At 49.2% G+C, this 19,571-nt stretch overlaps 1 protein-coding gene across 3 annotated transcripts; it reads right to left on the bottom strand.

Annotated features, from left to right (window-relative positions):
• Positions 1-1,751: 1,751 nt before the first annotated feature.
• QDPR (quinoid dihydropteridine reductase) lies at positions 1,752-19,053 on the bottom strand. Of its 3 annotated transcripts, none has more exons than XM_070458075.1 (7): positions 18,895-19,051; positions 15,804-15,896; positions 12,314-12,410; positions 9,264-9,404; positions 5,007-5,115; positions 4,555-4,638; positions 1,752-2,043 (listed from the first exon to the last, which is right to left on the bottom strand). In XM_070458075.1, the coding sequence occupies exons 1-7, from the start codon at positions 18,997-18,999 to the stop codon at positions 1,938-1,940; spliced, it is 735 nt and encodes a 244-aa protein (XP_070314176.1). In that variant the 5' UTR covers positions 19,000-19,051; the 3' UTR covers positions 1,752-1,937. The 3 variants fall into 3 exon arrangements, with proteins under 3 accessions (XP_070314176.1, XP_070314177.1, XP_070314178.1); XM_070458076.1 differs by lacking the exon at positions 18,895-19,051 and adding an exon at positions 18,671-18,718; XM_070458077.1 differs by lacking the exon at positions 4,555-4,638 and having other exon boundaries at positions 18,895-19,053.
• Between the last annotated feature and the right edge of the window lie 518 nt (positions 19,054-19,571).

Raw genomic sequence — 19,571 nt, 5'->3', positions numbered from 1 at the left:
TGTTCCTTCCAGTGTCCTGTGCTGAGTTTTCCTCTTCTTCCCAGTCTTAGAGAGCTCAGTCCATGGTCATCTTTCTCTTCTCTGCACACATTTTATGTTTTGCTAGTGTCTTAGTTCAGGCGGCTATAACAAACTACCACGGACAGAAACTTATGTTCTGGAGGTTCTGGGAGCCGGAAGCCTGAGACCGGGCGGCCGGCACGTCTGGGTCCTAGTGTGGACCCTTCTCGGCGGCAACAGCCAGCTTCTCATCGTGTCCACCCGTGGTGCAGATCAGAGCAGACGGAAGCGAGGTGTCCAGGACTCTCATAAGGACACTAATCCTGTTCGTGACGGCTTCCCCCTACGACCTCATCTCATCCTACTTAGGGCAGCTTGTTGGTCTCGGGGTATGATTCTTGCCAGAATTAGGCTCATAAAATCATCTCCCAAGGACACAAACATGTGTCTGAGCACACATGGTGGGTGAACCTTGAAAACAGGCTAAGTAAAATACACGTGCATGCACAGTCATGTCTGACTCATTGGATCCCATGGACGATACAGCCTGCCAGGCTCCTCTGCCCATGGACATTTCCAGGCAAGAATACTGGAGTGGGTTGCCATTTTCTCCTCCAGGGGATCTTCCAACACAGGGGTCGAACCCATGTCTCCCACATTTCCTACACTGGCGGGGGGGTTCTTCAGAAGTCTACATCGTGCATGACTGTGTTTACATTCCAAAACATCCGGAACAGGTAAATTCACAGAGACGGAGAGCAGACTGTTGGTTGCCAGGGGCTGGGGGCAGGAGGAAGACTGACTGTTTAGCGGCTAAGGAGCTGGATTTGGGGATGATGAGCACGTTTGGGAGCTAGACAGAGAAGGTGGTTACAGAGCATTGTGAACATACTAAACGCCACCAAATTTTTCACTTTAAAATGGCCAGTTTTATGCTATGTGAATTTTACTTCAGTGAAAAAAAGTCTTTAAAAAGATTTAAAAGAGGACACACGTGGTAAGGGGCTTTGTAAACAGCAGCCATCTGGTGACTGGGGTTCTGGGCTCAGCTCTGATACTTACTGACATGAGGATGGCAAGGCAGTGCTGTGGGCCTCAGTTTCGTCACCTGTAAAATGGGTTGGACCACCACCAGTGCTCAGTCAGAGCAGCCCGTGACGAGTCACACACAGCACTGCTTCTAAACACACAGACTGCCCTTCAGATTCTGGTACGCCCAAGAGGGCAGCGTGCCTCTTGCTGCTGTGCTGAGAACACTTATTTCAGGTCTGAATCCAACCCCCTTTCTAGAACATCAGGCTAAAGGGCACTGGCAGCCCACGATTCTAGCGCATTCACCTATGACCGTTTATAAGATGTGTTTTGATTAGAGAGGACGATACCATAAATGAAGTGCATTTATTAGGAAGATAAATGCCACACCGTTACAAGTAGTTCCCTTGGGCAGTTGGCAACTTCACAGGAAAAAGACACCTTGACAGAGTCCACAGGATTTTGCTTATAACATAGAAGGAGTTTTAAGGCAGATGAATTCGAGGCCACGAAAACTACATCCGTGATACAGGCACAACATTCAGAAATGACTCAGGCTCCAAATGTCCCCGTTCCCAACACATCTCTGAACAACTCGGTCGACAGCTGCTGTCAGGGACTCGACACAGAGTCTCAGAAGCAATTCAACACGACACCGATGCAGAGGGGGTTGTCCCGAGACCTCCCCAAATCACGTGGTTAACACTGACCCACGGTGATATGTGTAAGCCTCACATGCTTTTATTTCACACAAACTTGGACACTGTCCTAGGAGAACAAATGCACATCAGGCGAGAGGAAAACAGGACTTAGAATCACGTCCCACAAACAGGATTACAGAAAACGAGGGCTGCAGCGGGCCACGCGGATGGACTGATGACTTCTGACAGACGGTGAAACGAGGCTTATAGAGATGCCGCGGTAAGCTCCGTCTTCCCCTCCGCGGTCACCACCTGGATTAGGCTTCCTGAGCTTGGCCGGTTTTTCTCTGTGATCCAGTCATGGAAGGTTCTAGGACAAAAAGAAGAAAAGCTTTACATTCTAAAAGCAAACATCTGGGACACAGGCTTGTACTCACATTGGGGGCGGAGCAGCGACTGTGAAAACGCCTCTGGGGCCTCATGGACACAGACCCAGGTCCCCGGTGGTTCTAGGACTTCCCTGACTGCAGTTCCTGAGCCGTCAGCAATTGGCAAGGTTTTCGTTTGCCTGTTTTCCTGCCTTGTTGGAACACAGTGATTTTATGTGATTAAAGATGCTCATGAGTTCATCCTAAGAGACATGGGCACCAGTCTGGCCTTCTGCGATGACCGGGAGGGAGGCGGGGACGGGAGGGAGGCTAGGGAGGGAGGGGGTGATTTGCATTGTTGTTACGGCAGAAACCAACACAACGTTGTAAAATGTTTTTAAATATATATTTAAATTTACAAAATAGAATAAATGGAAAAGAACTAGAAAAAAAAAAGGAGCGAGAGAGATGGGGAGAACATTTTATACTTTGTTATATTACCTCCCAGAAATTTAAAGAGAAAAAATTATTTTCTTAACAAACATGGAGCATCCATGGAGCACCCACAGTTGTATCATGCAATGGAAAAAGATATTTAAAAAAAACAGACTACGTTATAAAACACATTCGGTGCCAGGGTGGGGCATTTAATAACCAGCTCTGTGTGGGGAAGGGTGTTGGGTGCCTGGGGGGTTGCAGTTTGGTGTGTGTGTGTGTGTGTGATTGTGTCTCTCAGTCGTGTCCGACTCTCTGTGACCCCATGGACTGCAGCCCGCCAGGCTCCTCTGTCCGTGGAATTCTCCAGGCAAGAATACTGGAGTGAGTAGTCATTCCCTTCAACAGGGCATCTTCTCGACCCGGAGAGGGAACCCAGGTCTCCCACTTTGCAGGCAGATTCTTTACTGTCTGAGCCACCAGGCGAAGCCCTTTCACAATGTATATGAATATAAAAACTCAAACTCTATACCTTCAATCTGTATCATTTTTTGGCAGTTATATCTCAGTAAAATCTAGCAGTCGCAAAAAAAGAAAAACAAAAAATGAGGAAAGGAAAAGGGCATAAGGAATTACTAAGGTTTAACAAGAGGCTGATAATTCTTATTTATTTATTTTTAATTTGGCTATCATACGGCATGTGGGATGCTAGTACCCCTACCAGGAACTGACCCTGTGTCCCCTGCATTGGGAACACATAGTCTTAACCACTAGACTGCCAGGGAAGTCCCCTGCTCATCTTTTTTTAAAGCATGAACTCCTGCTGTGGGGAATACTGGCCCCTCTGACCTCCCCCAGGTGGGACTGTGGCCCTTCCTTCACTGCAGAGTCCTCAGGAGCTCCTGAGGTCTTCAGTGCGACGAGCAACCTGCTGGACCAGAGCTGGCCAGGCATTTGAGCTGTACAGGGAAGCCAGTCACTAGTCGTGCCCGACTCTTTGCGACCGCATGGACCGTAGCCCGCCAGGCTCCTCTGTCCACGGGGTTTCTCCAGGCACTGGAGTGGGTTGCCATGTCCTCCTCCAGAGGCTCTCCCTGACCCAGAGATCGAACGCCCATCTCCTGAGTCTCCTGCATCGGCAGGCAGGTTCTTTACCACAGAGCCACTTAAGAAGCCCCTGCTACGAGCGTTTAGTAAGACCAGGGTTATGAAGTGCTCAAATGGCCTGGCGCATAGGTACTACATAAGTGCTTATTCCAAACATAAATAAACATAAAACACAAAACATCTAAGCAAAAGGCAACCTCAGACTAGAAGCACACATCCCAAGCTCTACAAACATCCCATATGAACACAGCCGTCCAGGCGGCTCACCACTCACTCTGCTGGGCAAGGTGGTCCCTGCTCCACGTCTCCCTCCTCATCGCCCCCAGGCCCAGCACAGCCCCCAGCCCCAGTGGGATTCTCAGCGAACATGTGTTCGATACCCCCTTAAACAGAGGGGTCTGGGGGAGCTGAGATCCAGGTGAACACAAGTGAGCAGAAAGCGCACCCTCTCCTGACCTTCCAAAGCCACTCGTATTTACAAAGGGCCTTGGGGACCGAATATGATCTTGGGGACAAAGGACGCTTTTCTGAGGCTTGGCACTAATTCAGACACATGGGCCCAGAGGTCCCACCCAGGTCAGCGGCTCACTCCACGCAGCTGTGCTTGTTAACAGACAGAGCAAGCGTTCCAGGAGCCGGGCTCACCCAGCACTTCTGTGGGTCAGATGTGGGCTGAGAGCCTGGCCCACTCTAAGATAGCTTACCCTCCTAACAGTCATCACGGGCCCCCACTGTACAGACTGAGAAACTGAGGCCTAGAGGAGCTGAACCACTCCTAGTGGAGGTGGAGGCACCATCTACCCCTCCAGCCTGCGAGGTTCACACGGAGGTGTGAGCCACCCTTGGAGGTCAGGACCTCATGGAGCAGCCGGGTTGATAAGCCAGGAGAACACAGGCCTGTCCTTTCACCCACGAGACGGAGGCGCGGGGGCCGGGAGCTGCTGGGTCAGTGACGCGACTGCCGTACTCACTCGACCAGGAACTCCAAGGGCGTCCAGGAGCTGAAGTCGGCCTCGGGCATCGACTTCCTGTTCACCGGGGTGTCCAGGGTGACCCTGCAGAGTGGAGACAAGCCTGCCACGTGTGTGTCCCCACACCCAGGAGCCCACGGCACTGAGGGTGACCGTGTTGACATGGACCGAGCTACAGATATTAAAATTAAATGTGTCCACTATTTCTTAATAAAGAGGGACAGAAGGACAGAAATTGAGAAAGATGCAGGCCGGGAAGACCCATCCCATCAGCCAAGGAACCATCCGGGAAAGCCCAGGATAATCCAAAAGCCGAACAAGTGTCGTCAGAGCCTTTGACGACTCTCGGGGGCCGAGGGGACAGCACGCACTCATCCCTGGTGTGGGGTGACTCCAGGACCCACGTGAACCCTCGGTGGGGGTCAGGCATGGAGGGACCCCCAGCCACTTACGGGAGCAGGGCGACGGCTGCAGCCCCAGGCGGCAGGCCGCTGTTCTTCCCGGCCAGGCTCTGGCAGAGCTGGTGCACCGCAGCCTTGGCCATGCCGTAGCCGATCATCCCTGGGAAACGGGGAGAAAACATTTCAGTGACCACCGGCCGCCACTGGCAAGTCCAAAGGGCACCATGCCAGGGTCCCAAGGAGGCCGGGAAGACAGAACCAGGGACATCTATGGAAAGTGGGAAGGACACAACCTATTATTCACCTGGCACTTAACAGTTTTCAGAGAAGCCACAAGGCCCATCCTAGTTCTGTTGCTAAGGAAATGGAGGCTTGGACAGGCCCAGGCTCACATACAGACGCGTACTGAGGCCAGCAGAGAGGTGAAAAGCCAGGCAAGGGTTTTGAACCCTTGAACCCATAACAGCTTATGAGCAGCCAGCACACAACACTGGGTGCCCAGGGAGTTGGCAAAATCAAGCAGGAGTTTGAAATACAGGCTTTAGAGTCAGGCTGTGCAGGTTCAGCTGGGCAGCTCTTCCATTTACCGCTACAGAAATGCTAGGCAGGTTCTCAAGACCTGTCTGAACCTCAGTCTTCCATCTGTAAAATGGGGATAAAGTACTCAGTTCTAGGCTCAGAACAGGGTAGGACCTCCACACATGTTGCCCATCATATTAACATAAGAGCTGTGCCCTGGAGTCTAGCTCCCATTAAAGGACACCATTTGAATCATATGAGACTGCTTACACGTGGAATCTAAAAAAAAGTTCTGGGTTGGCCAAAAAGGGCCCTCAGGTTTTTCTGTAAAATGTTATGGGAAAAAACCTGAGTGAACTTTGTGGCCCACCCAATACAAATAAACATATTTACAAAACAGAAACAGACACAGATACAGAAAATAAACTTATGGTTACAAAGGGAGGGAAGTGGGGGTGGGATACATTGGGAGATGGGGATCAACCCGTACATACTACTGTATATAAAATAGAAAACTAAGAAAGACCTACTGCAAGGCACAGAGAACGTGTCTCATTCCTCTGTAAAGGCCTACACGGGAACAGAGTCTAACAAAGAGTGGCCACATGTAAGATAAATAACTGATTCACTTTTCTGACAGCAGAAACTAACACAACACTGCAAATCAACCAGACTCCAAAAAAATTAATTAAAAACAAACTATACTATTTGAGCAATTGCAACATACGTGGACACATGCTTCCTATCAGCCTTCCTTTCCTCCCACCAGTCAGTGAAGGCTTGCTGATAGAAGCAAGGCATGCCTTTCTTTTTATTTAATTGAAGTATGGTTGATTTATGATGTGTTAATTTCCGCTGTGCAGCAAAGTGATTCATATACATATACACACACATGGTGGTGGTTTAGTGGCTGCCATGGCCAACTCTTGCAGCCTATCAGGCTCATCTGTCCATGGGATTTCCCAGGCAAGAACAGTGGAGTGGGTTGCCATTCTCTTCTCTGGGGATCTTCCCAACCCAGGGCTCCTGCATTGCAGGTGGATTCTTTACCAACTGAGCTACCCATATATATACACATATATACATTCTGTTTTAATATCCTCTTCCACTAGGGTTTATCACAGGATACTGACTAGTTCCCTGTGTGACACAGTAGGATCCTGTTGCTTACTCAGTCTATATGTAACAGCCTCATCAGGACAGGGCTCCGTCTGTCCCAGAGACACACGGCAGGCCAGCTCTCTCGTCTCAGAAGCACCCCAAAGCACCCAGCTGCAGGTGTACTAGATGCAGCCATCACAGCAACAAAGACCGACTCATTGCTGCCAAGACCCCTCCGCCTTCAGAAAACTATCGCTTCCAAAGGTCGGCCGCTCCCTAAACACCCCAGCAGGTTGGCTGTTTCAGTATAACAGCTCGAGGCATCAGCGTCTGGTGGGAGGTGGGCCTCACAGCCCAGCGGAGCAGCCAATCGCTGAACCGCTTCCACAGTGACTCAGATTGCAAAGGAGGGTCAAGGCCTCAAACAGTTATTTAGAAACACAAGAAGACTATTTCACCATGCCTAGCTTTTCTTGGCTTCGTTGGGGGCAGAAGGCCGACCGTGGCATGAAGATCTAAAAAACTCTGTGGCGATTAAAACAAACCAGTGCAGGGGATGGGACGAGTTGGCTGACTGGGATTGACACTGCAGATACACTACTATGTATAAAATAGACAGAGAATAGAGACAGCACAGGGAACTCTACTCAGGGTTCCGGGGTGACCTAAACAGGAAGAACTCCAAAAGAGAGGGGACGTATGTCTACATATGGCTGATTCACTTTGCTGTCCAGTAGAAACCAACACAACACTGTAAGGCAACTATACTCCAATAAAAATTATAACAAAGACATGAGTGAAAAGTCACCATTCCAACAGCTTTAAACAAACTAGCGCGTGGATTTCATCCGACCAGCCCCTGTCCCCCAGCACACTCCCTTCTCCCAGGACTCTCTCTTCACCCCATTCAAACAGCATGAAAGCAAGGAGTCAGGTGAGGAGAAGCAAGGAAGCAGCAGCCAGGAGCCCTAAACGTTTAATTCCACAGGATTCTGTACAACGCTGGCGAGGATCATGTGCAAAATATGGGGAAAGCATGCACTCCATCAAGATATATAAGTATCAAGTGATCAGTGCAGTCCCTAAAGACTGATTTCTAAACACAGCGCAGACCCTTACACAGTACAGGAGAGAGATCACCATCTCTTTGATACTGTTTACCCTCCACTGGACTGTCCACAAATAAACAGCCTTAGACACAGGAGAGGGTGGGGTTTCTCAGTGTGTTTCAACATGAAAAACTTTTCATTTTTGAACACCTCTTCTTGGGTTTTCAAGGACTATTAAGCCTGTTCATCACGTGCTTTCATAGACTTCCCCAGATTTCTCTGGAGTCTAAATCAAAGAGAAAAGATTTCATGACTCAAATAAGTTTAACAACATCTAACTAAAGAGCTAAAAGAGGAACAAATTTATCAACACCTGAAGGAGTAACTGACCAGAAAGAAACCTAGAGTACTGCTAACTCTCTGCAATACCTGTCTTAAACCATTACCCCCATTAAGATGTTTACAAGTCCCAACCACCATGTAAAGGAGGTATTACCATTACTTTTCATTATACAAATGACAACACTGAGGCTCAGAGAAGTTAAGTAATTTGCCAACTATCACACAGCGACTAAACGGCAAGACCACAATACAAAACCAACCCGTATAGTTCCAGATCCTATAGTCTTAACCAGCATCTGAAACTATAAGCAGAGAATGATACTAGTAAACCAAAACCAAGGGTAGAAAGCTGTTTCGTCCTTCAGGAAAATTAGTGTTTCAGTCCTAGGGTTTTCTCTTTTCAATGTTGAGCTATTATTCATTTCTGTATTTACTCTCTAGAGTCTCTGATTTTAATGAAAATCAGATCTCAGCCAGACTAACACTGAACATCTACACAGTGTGAATTACTGCAAGAGCCATGGATTTATAAGATCACTTTCTCTGTGAAACCTAATGAGTGGCAAAAGAATTTAATTTGTAAAAGCCTCACAGTTCAGTTCACTACATGAAGACTGAAAAAGATGCTTAAGGTTTCTACCACTTACTAAAGAGGTAACACTCCCCCTCTTTTTTTTTTAACGAGTTTAATTTAGGTAGTGGAGACAGTTTCTGACTCCCTGAACTATGTCCGCTACTCCCTGCTTAAATTCCTTTATTCTGATCCCAAAGGGACAGTGAATTGTGCCAGATGGTGAAGTCTTAACCATCCCAGGCCCGCACCTCAGTAAAAGTGTTAGTAACTCAGTCTTATCTGAACTCTCCAGGCAAGAACACTGGAGTGGGTTGCCATTCCCTTCGCCAGGGGATCCTCCCGATCCGGAGATTGAACCTGGGTCTCCAGCAGTGCAAGCGGATTCTTTAACATCTGAGCCACCAGGGAAAAGCCCATATTACGAGTTGAGAGCCATGCAACACCATCCATTCCCTGGGTGGATCCCAGACACACACGAGACGAGAGGGTGCCAGAGGACCGTGGTCCTTGGCCAGCATGACCATGAGGACAATACACATGAAAAGACGAGGACGCTTCCCCTAAAAAGATGGAGGCCCAAAAGGAAGCACGGTCCACCCAACTGCAAACAGCCCTGGAGGGTAAAGGGCTCTAATATTCCCCCTCCCAGGGAAGCGCTCAGCAGCCCAGTGAGCAAGAAAGTGTGAGCGTTCCCATTTCACAGACGGGGAAACAGAGGCTCACCAGGTGTCCCGTCCAGGGCGGCCCTGGCCCCCGCCAAAGTCAGGAGGCCTCCTTCCTTGAGGTGCTTGGTGGCCAGGTGGCTGGAGATGATGGATGTCCACACGCTCTGCTTCCACATCAGGTCACAGTTTTTAAAGAGCGCTGAGCAAAGAAACACATGAGGTCAGCATTCACAGGGAAAAAACTGAAGGGTGAGCTTGACCCCCAGCACCCGACCCTCCAGGAAGCCCCCATGGCCACTCTGGGTCTGCAGGGAGATCTAACACACACACAGTGCAGGGTTTGTGCTCAGAGATGCAGGATTTGTGCTCAAATCCAGGCCACGTGGTCACCCAAGTCTCAGCCTCCTCATGTAAACTGGTTAGTATAGTCGCTCAGTCATGTCTGACTCTTTGCGACCCCACGGACTGTAGCCCACCAGGCTCCTCTGTCCATGGGATTCTCCAGGCAAGAATACTGGAGTGGGTTGCCATTTCCTTCTCCAGGGGATCTTCCCGACCCAGGGATCAAACCCAGGTCTTCTGCCTTGCAGGCAGATTCTTTACCAACTGAGCCACCGGGGAAGCCAAACTGGTTAAACATCAACCAATAAATGAGGGCTGTTGACAGACAGGTGGGACTGGCATTAATTCAAACACTGCCCTACTTTATAAATGGCATTAGGGGCCTTCCCTGGTGGTCCAGTGGTTAGAATTCCATGCTCTCACAGCCAAGGGTCTGGGTTTGATCACTGGTCGGGGAACTAAGATCCCACAAGCTGCGTGGTGTGGCAAAAAAAAAAACTTTTAAAATTACAAAAATAAATAAAGGACATTACATCTTTAATTAGAACCTATATGTCTACGTCAAGTTTTATCTGTGATAAAAGATCTCAGTGACTATGATGACATAAAGAGGGCTTTCATGGAGTGACAAGTTTTTTATGGTTGAAAGTTTAATGCCAACTTTAAAGACTCTCTAAAAGAAAGCTGAAATAATAACCATTTCACACTTGTTTTAACCCTCTGGCCTCGCCAGAGACGTGAGGAGGAACTGGTAAGGGAGGTCACATCACCAGCTGATCCCCTGCCCCACTCACAGGATACACAGAACCCACTGCACCCGTGACCCAGAGACAGAGCCCTCCTGATACAGAAGGAGAGTCTGCAGCGGGTGATGACCAAGGAACTGCATTTCCCTGTTAAGAAGAGCTAGGGGAAAAAAGGATGGACCCACAATTGTTACTTCCTGTTCCCAAAATACACAAAAGGCCATCAGGTGTTCTGCCAAGCTGATCCCCGACAAACGGACAATTTCACATTTAAGTGTGGTTCACAGAAAAGGAAAAGGAAACGGCAACCCCCGCCAGTATTCTTGCCTGGAGAATCCTGTGGACAGAGGAGGCTGGTGGGCCACAGTCCACGGGGCTGCACACAGCTGGACATGACAGAGCACACACACATGTGTGCGCACACAGAAAATCAATTCCTTTTTAAATCACTCTGGCTGATAAATGTAGAAGGGATGATAGAACTGGAAAACTACCATTTTCCAAGCCCCAGTGGAACGACTGATTCAGGTAGAGATGATCAATGGATGTGTATAATCACTGGTTTTGGGAACTCTGGGGTTCTCAAGGGGTTTGGGAACAGGATACTCATACATGATGCCAAAGCACCATCCCATGGGTCACTTACTAATTACAAATAGAAAAATGTACTTTAGGATGGAGATCTATCACCTTAATCCCGACCCAGCACCAGGGCTGGCATCACTCTGGATGGACGGTGGAGCAGGCCGTGGGCTGCGGTGAGGACTCAAAGGCCTGCAGGGTGAAGTCCACGTCACCCAGGAAGCATCCTCACCTCCACATTCACCTCCATCCTCACCTCAGCATATTAACCTGGATCTAAGCAAGTCTCCAGACCTACCTTCCAGTCCACAGGAAACACCAGGGACAGAGGAACGAGGCAAGTGACACCTTAAAGAGACAGTCTGACACATTCAGGGTGGGGGACATTCTACATGAAAACTGCCTTGGACCTGCCAAACCTACCACAGGAAAAAGAAAAAGTTCTAGATTAAGAGACTCAAACAATAATACAATGCTGATTAGAATAAATCTAGGGAAAACAGCTAGGGAACAGACTGAAGTAACAGGAGCATGGGCTGGTACTATTAATCTTACAGAACTACTGGTAATTTTCTTAGGTATGAGAGCGGTATTACGCTAACGTGAGAGAATGGCCTAACCCTTGGAGACACATACTGAAGTACAGTCAAGTGTCAAAGCACTTTCAAATGATTAACAACAGCAGCAAAAATACGCACACAGAGGACACGCATGCGAGAAAGCAAGAGGATGCGAGTGTGGCAAACATTCACAAGGGCTGAGCCTCGACAGGGGCATAAAGGTGTGCACTGAACGGCTCTTTCCTCTTTTCTGTGTATTTGAAAATGCTCATGATAAAAAAATAGCAAATAAACTCACAGCTTCAGCAAAAGCTCAGTTGTGAGTCCTTTTCATCTTCTGAACCATCTCTGCATTCCATTCACATTCCCCAATTCCCAGTACCAAGCCCTGAAAGACTGCGGTGGGAACAATGCTGACTTCATCCCGTCTTCTTTTTAATCTCAAGGCCCCTCTGCCCTAACTCCTCTGAGCATCCGTGCAGGCTAAGTCACTTCAGTCGTGTCCGACTCTGCCCTCTACGGACTGTATCCGCCAGACTCTTCTGTCCATGGGATTCTCCAGGCAGGAACACAGGAGTGGGCTGCCATTCCCTTCTCCAGGGGATCTTTGTGACCCAGGGATCGAACCCCAGCCTCCTGCAGCTCCTGCAGTGCAGGTGGATCCTTTATGCGGCGCCACCGGGGAAGCCCCCGACCCCTTTTATGGGAAGTTTTTTCTTCCTCTGTAAAACGGGCTGTTGACCCCCACCTTATAGCGATTGGGAAGATTCCGGGTGGCAGACAGGAAAACATCTGGCCTGGCACAGGGTGCAGACCCGACCCATGCACCTGGACAAGGAGCAGTGCAGGGTGAATGATTAACCCAGAAAAGGACTCACACTTGGACTTGGCATTGCCCCCAGCCCATCCTCCAGCCACACAAAGGATCGCATCCACCTTCTCTGTACCCAGGAGCTTTCCCACCTCAGCCGTCACCTGGAACAGAGGGGCAGAAAAGACGCAGATTGTCAGGTAAACCTCAACAGGCTGACGTCTGACGTTGCTGTAGTCACCTCCATTGACCTTTCCCTCCTTTGTAAGTCAGTTTACAGTACCTGGCAATGAACACTTTGAAAATCAGATGCAGGGCCCATTTACAATGAACATTTTGGACAGCAAAGCCTGACTGCATTTCAGCATGATTTTTATAAAGCAACCTAGAGTCTTCTGAATATTCTAAAGGGTGGGGACATACACATCCCTGGGATAAAACAATAAATAAAGTAGGAAAAGTTAAAAAAAATCACACGCAAATTCATGAAGCGTTCCATAGTTTTTAAAAAATCACCTAGGATTTCACTGCCTATAGCTAGATTTCTGGTATATTTCTTTCCAGAATTTCTTTGCCAATCACAGAATCACAAACTGAGATAATCAATTCTACTCTCCCCTCCAATACAAACATCCCATTAACTGTAACTCCAAAAAAAAAACCAAAGCCAGAGTAAGTTTTTCCTTAAAAATAAAGCAATAAAAAATAATTCATGGCAAAATGTTGGTAAGCAATGAATACAAGGGGGTTCATTTTAATTCTCTACTGCTGTTTGATTCAAATGTTTAAAGTGTTGAAAACATACACATGTCTTTTATTACAGTTTATTAAAACAAAAATCTGAGAAGACACACAACCTTGGCCATCATCCATGAATCCTTTCCATATTTTTCTGGAACAGCTGAAAGGATCATAGCCCATCAACAGCTTCACTAAGATCAAGCTTCTAAAAAAGCAGCTTAACACAGGACAGTGGAATTCTCCCAGCAGTAACATTTCAGTCTCTGACGGCTTTCCCTAACAATTTCTGACCCTCAGAGCACTCTTTCAGGGGAACTGCCTGGCAGTCCAATGGTTCAGACTCCACGCTTCCACTGCAGGGGGCATGAGTTCGATCCCTGGTTTGCGAACTAGGATTCCACAGGGCATGGCCAGAAATAAACAAATTACTCTTTCATGGAGATCAATCTGGCACTGGAAACCAACCTTTCCTCTCCTCTACATTCTATACAAAAATCTCTCAATTTAAGTAGATTCCTGACCATCTCTTGGCAAGTACCTGACGTAACCCTGGTTCAGCTTTTGAGATCTTCCTCCTGTTACTCTGGTTCCCTGGCTGCCCCTCCTTCATTTCTAAGCTGCATCCCATTGCCAACAGCAAGGTCTCATCTGCCAGGAGTTGTGTCATCTTCCCTGACCTCTGTACCCGAACACAACCTGTGCTCTACATTTTAGGGAAGCACGGAGCCCAAGCAACAATGCTCCTGCTTGATTTGCCTTTTTTTTTTAACCACCTCTGTGTTCTATTTTTATAATAAAATTAAAATGAGGCATTTTAAAATTCCTCGCCCTTAAGTTCTTCCTTTTGCCTATCCAATAGTCTTCTATAGGTTTAATTCTCACTTTTCACTTTCTGTCTCTAGTGAATTTTCAGCTTAAGAGCCAATTTAAATATGCCTGTGTATGTGCTCAGTCACTCGGCCACGTCCAACTCACTGCGACCCTACAGACTGTAGCCCACCAGGCTCCTGAGTCCATGGGATTCTCCAGGCAAGAATACTGGGGTAGGTTGCCATGCCCTCCTCCAGCGAATCTTCCAGACCCAGGGATTGAACATGCATCTCAAGTCTCCTGCATTGGCGGGTGGGTTCTTTACCACTAGCGCCACCTGGGAAGCCTTACTTTTATATACACTAAGGTTGAATTTCCTTCTTCTAGAGCTTTAGAATCAAAAACTGGATGTCATGTTGTTTGTCCAGACATTCCTGATTGAGTGACTAGGAGATGAGAAGGCGCAGGAGGGGTTAAAGATGTTAAAAGCTAATAATGAAGGCATTTCCCAATCTTTGTCCTAAAGATGCACCATATAGTCAAGTCTCAGATGTGGACAATTTCACATTTGAAATGGGATACAGACATCAGAAACCTGCAACTAAAGGAGCAGGAGAGACCGTGACCACAGAGGACCATGCCTGGAGGAGCTGCAGCTGTCCACGCCCAGGGGCTCCCTTGCATCTGGTTTAAGTTTCCCTTGCTTTATTCACACGAAGCTATCCTGCTGAGAAGCAACTTTAACATGCAGTTAGGAACACAGGCACCACTCCCTACCAGAGCCCAGGTTCAAATCCTGGCTCTGCCACCTACAACCTGGTCGAACATATACCAGGGACTCCTGTACCCATTTCTAAAATGGAGATACGATGAGACACTTGGTTTTGGGGGTGTTAAAGAGATTAAGCAGCCTATTGCAAATGAGACACTTCTTACGATGTCTGACACACAACAAAGCCATACTGAGTTTTACTATTAAGTCCAATAAAACCAATAAGACCATTAAGTGCAGGAATCATTAGGACGGTTCCTTGAACTGTGGGCTGCAGGGTTGGCATGAAGACCGCAGACAGCACATCCTTCATGCAGCTGGTGGGAAGGGCTCTTCCAGAAAGGCAGACCTGCTTTGAGAGCATCTCAGAAGCTTAATACCAAGACATCCAACGAACTGTCAACAGTTCCTCCTTGGGGAGGTGGGAGGGGGACACAGTCACAGGGAGAAAGAGGGATAATTCACAATTTATCTATATAGCTGGATGGTCTTGCCTGACTTCTTTACAATACGCCTGGGCGGGAAGATTCCCTTGGAGAAGAGAATGGCTACCCACTCAGTATACTTGCCCAGAGAATCCCATGGACAGAGGAGCCTGGTGGGCTACAACAGTCTATGGGGTCGCAAAGACTCAGACGTGAGTCAGAGACTAACACTCTCATTTTCGCTTTATAATTGGAAACGACCTGGTTTGTTAGCATTCTTGCTTTGGGTAGGGGGAGCTCCGCTTTCTGGAATGTATCTCCAATAAGTAAGAGACAGATGAAGATGTTCACCACAGTATTCTTAACATTAGTAAGTAAAAGAAGTTAGAGTAAAAAAAGAAAAACTGCAAAAAAAGTTTAAATGTACAAGTACAAACCAAAGAAACTGTGACCAATCCATACAAAGAAAAATTACGAGTTGACACAAAGGTTTTGAGGAAGAATTCAAGCTAAGTAAGTTGAAAAAAAGAGAAGCTGATATAGCGTATAAAATACGAATTTATCTCAACCTATAAGACTTCTATAGTATGCAGAGGAAGCACAAGAAAACGGGCCAAAATGTGAACTAACTAGTGAGCTAACTCGACATGGATCATGGGCTACTTGTCTTTCTTTCCCTTTCGCTTTTTCCAAATTTCCCTCCATGAGCTCAACGGCTCTCATAATGAGAGAAGCAAGGCCTGAAAGAAGGACGTGGAGCCCTCTCCCCAGAGCTCCCCACCCCACGTGCGGTCCTTCCCTGGAATCACCTGGTCAGCCTGCTCCGTGAACGAGTCTGTCATTTTAACCACGACGTTGGCACTGGCCTCTTCGTTCTCCTGCACGTCGATGCTGGCGACCCACTGGAGCGAAGAGAAAACAGGCTTGGTCAAGAGGCAGTCAGGCAGGACAGATTCATGCGCACGGATGCGGGGAGTTGGAGACAGCTTAGAGGCTTACGCGAAAACCCACTAGAGGAAGGACCTAGCAACTGACCTCTAGCACCCCTCACAGGGCTTTCCGGCTTTGGCCAGCACACCCCTTCCTGAGCCCCAGGCCAGTCCACTGTACCCCCAAACACCTCTTTCCCTTCCAGTCTCACCTCTGAAAGCCAAACCCTGCTGGGGCAGAGATGCCCAAGACCAGGGATTGCAACCCTTTTCTTAAAGAGCCAGAGGCTAAGTCTCTCAGGCTGTGATGGCCATATGGCCTCTGCTGCTGCGTCACTTCAGTCGTGTCCGGCTCTGTGTGACCCCATCCAGCTACTCAACTCTGCTATCACAGCTAGACAGCAGCCACAGAAAACAGCCCAGGAATCGATGAAAGAGCCTGGCTGTGTGCTGAGAAGATATCCGTCGCTGAATGCTTAATTTTATATAAAGTTCACACATGGCTACTCTTCTTTGGATTTCTATTCACCACTTAAAAGTGGGGAACTCTTTTTTAGCTCTCGGGCTCTGTGATAACAGGTGCCAGGCAAGATCCAGCCCCTGGAGAACTGGAATTTTCCAATCCCTGTCCCAGAGCACAAAAGGATGGCTGTGGGCGTGGATATCAGGTCAGAGTTTGAATGCTGATTCTGCCATCCGGGAACTCTCTCATCCACCCACTCAGCAGAGGTTCCTCCCCTGCAAAATGAGGGTTGTCAGCAATCAACAGGATTAGCGTGAGAATTAAATGAAATGCAGGATGCTGTGTTGGATGAGTGGCATCACAATGGATATGGGTTCGAGCAAACTCTGGGAGATAGTGGAGGACAGAGGAGCCTGGTGTGCTGCAGTCCATGGGGTCGCAAAATGTCGGACACGACTGACGACTGAACAACAACATCAGCTGCTAACACGTGCTGACTCAGAAAGCTCCAGGGCCCTGCAGTCTGAAGGCCCCCGAGATAAACATCTCCCCCACAAGCTTTGAAGAACACAGCATCCATTCAGAACACTCAATGCTCTGTGTCACAGGGAGGAGGGTACTGAGATAAAGAAATGGTTCCATCCCAGAACCCCCAGAGCTTCCAGGAAGGAAGGGAGCGAAAGACAGAGCCATGGGTAAGTCAGCTCTCCATATTCACCAAGTGAAACGACACCGACCGTACACCCCCCCCACACCCCGCTTCGAGAGGAAGCACAGCCCTGCATCTGTAACAATGGATACAGGAGCCCTGGATTTTTTTTTTAACAGGAGGATAATTGCTTTACAATGTTGTGTGAGCTTCTGCTGCACAACAGCCTGAATCAGCGATTTGTTTCCTTTGTTCAGCTGCTCAGTTGGGGCCTACTCTCTGCAACCCCATGCACTGCGGCACCCCAGGCTTCCCTGTTCTTCACCAACTCTCTGAGCTTGCTCAAACTCGTGTCCACCGAGTCCTCTGTCGCCCTCTTCTCCTCCTGCCTTCAGTCTTTCCCAGCATCAGTCTTTTCAAAGGAGTCGGCTCTTCGCATCAGGTGGCCACAGTACTGGAGCTTCAGCTTCAGCATCAGTCCTTCCAATGAATATTCAGGATTGATTTCCTTTAGGACGGACTGGTTTGATCTCCAGGGTTCTGTACCTTTTTTCTAGATCCTATATATACATGCGTTAACTCTGTATTAACGTTACTGGAGAGACTAAACAGAACTAAGACTATGTAGGGGCTCTGATACGCAGGAGCTCAAGGCCCAGCCCTGGGCTGGCAGTCCTTAAATGTTCCCATGGTCACCACCCACCCCGCCTGCAGACCTGGGAAGACATCTCAAGACAGGTAAATGGCGGGAAGGTGGTGTATTCAGAACCCTTCGAAGCATATTCCTCTACTAACACGAGATGAAAACCCTGGCTGCCTTTCGCTCTGGCCCCAGTGCACCATGCTCAGGCTGCTGCTTCTGCGGGCAAGTAAACCCCCAGGAAAGCTCCCGGGGCTACAGCGGGGGCTCTGAGCAAGAAGCCGCTGCGCCTGAAGACACTGTGGGCGGAGTCTCCACCTGGAATTCGCAGAGCAGGCTGGAGGCTGGGGGCAGGGGGCAGGGGGCAGGGTCCCTGGCTCGGTGACAGCCACTCCCCTCCCCCACCTCATGATGCCAAGTACTCCAAGTAGTCTTTGCCAAACAAAAGGCATTTGTGAGCTTTCAAAGTATCACATACAAGGGAAGCTAATGGAACAGGGGTATATATCAATAGGGGATTTCCCACGTGGCGCTAGTGATTTAAAAAAACCAAAAAACAAAAAGCGCCTGCCGATGCAAAAGACTCCGGTTTGATCCCCAGGGTCAGGAAGATCCCCTGGACAAGGAAATGGCAACCCACTCCAGTATTCTTGCCTGGAGAATTCCATGCACAGAGGAGCCTGGCGGGCTACAGTCCACGGGGTCGGATACGACTGAAGCAATTGAGCAGGCATATATCAATAACATATGTATATCAATATTAGCTAACATTTAAATAGCTTTTACCAGCGTCAGGTAATTTACAACTTATGCGTAACGACACCAATTATTTCATCCTCATAACACCTCTAAGAAATAAATACAATTAGTACCCCCATTTTACAGATGGGGAAACTGAGGCTCGCTAACATGAAGCGGTCGGTTCAGGGTCACAAGGCTAGTAACCCCAATGGCCGTGAACAAGGCAGTGATTTCAGATCCTTCCCTCCCGTGACCTCTCGCTCCGGTTCTGGTCTGTCCGGAATCATGCCCGACACTCGGGCCCCAGCAGAGGCCGGAGAGCAGAGCCGTCTCCACCAGCCTCCCGGCAGAGCAAAGCCCTGCACCTCGGCCCGGGTGCACCCGCAAGCATCACGTCTCAGGGGGTTCAGGGCCCCCCAGCTCCCTTCCAGACCAGCGCTGCGCCCCAAGGCTCCTCCGCGCCCGCCCGCCGAATTACCCAGTTGCGGGCCCGGAAGGCCTGCACGCATCGCGAGCCCAGCGCGCCCCGGCCGCCGTACACCAGCACCCGGCGCGCCTCGCCCGCTGCCGCCGCCGCCGCCATCCCTCCGCTGCGCTCGGCTTCCGCTGCTCCCACCGCCCCGAGCGCGGACGCGGCGCCCCGCCCCGCCCCGCCCCGCCCCGCCCCGGCCGCCCGCCCGGCCAAGAGGGACCTGCGCGGCGGCCGCGCCCCAGCCCAGCCCGCTGCTGCCGCCTAGCGCGCGCCACCCGCCGGAGCTCGGCCGACCCCTGCCCCGCGCGAGGGAGGGCACTCTTTATTCAGCTACGCCCCGGCGTGACGCCCCGGCGTGACACCCACTGGGAGACGTGATCTCCAAGTGCTGTTCCATTTTACTTTGCACAAGCCTGTGACAGCTTGTGTGTGTGTGTGTTTGTATATGTGTGTGTGTGTGTGTCGCTGAGTCGTGTCCGACTTTCGCGATCCCATGGACTGTAGCCCACCAGGCTCCTCTGTCCATGGGATTATCCTGGCAAGAATACTGGAGTGGGGTGCCTTTTCCTAGTCTAGGGCAAGAGGAGGAGGGGTGACGGAGGATGAGATGGTTGGATGACATCACCGACGCAATGGACACGAGTTTGAGCAAACTCGGGGAGATAGTGAAGGACAGGGAAGCC

This window comes from Odocoileus virginianus, chromosome 29 (assembly GCF_023699985.2).
Source record: "Odocoileus virginianus isolate 20LAN1187 ecotype Illinois chromosome 29, Ovbor_1.2, whole genome shotgun sequence".
Lineage (NCBI taxonomy): Eukaryota > Metazoa > Chordata > Mammalia > Artiodactyla > Cervidae > Odocoileus > Odocoileus virginianus.
Note: the sequence above shows the minus strand (reverse complement) of the source record. Positions and strands in the feature narration are given on the sequence as shown.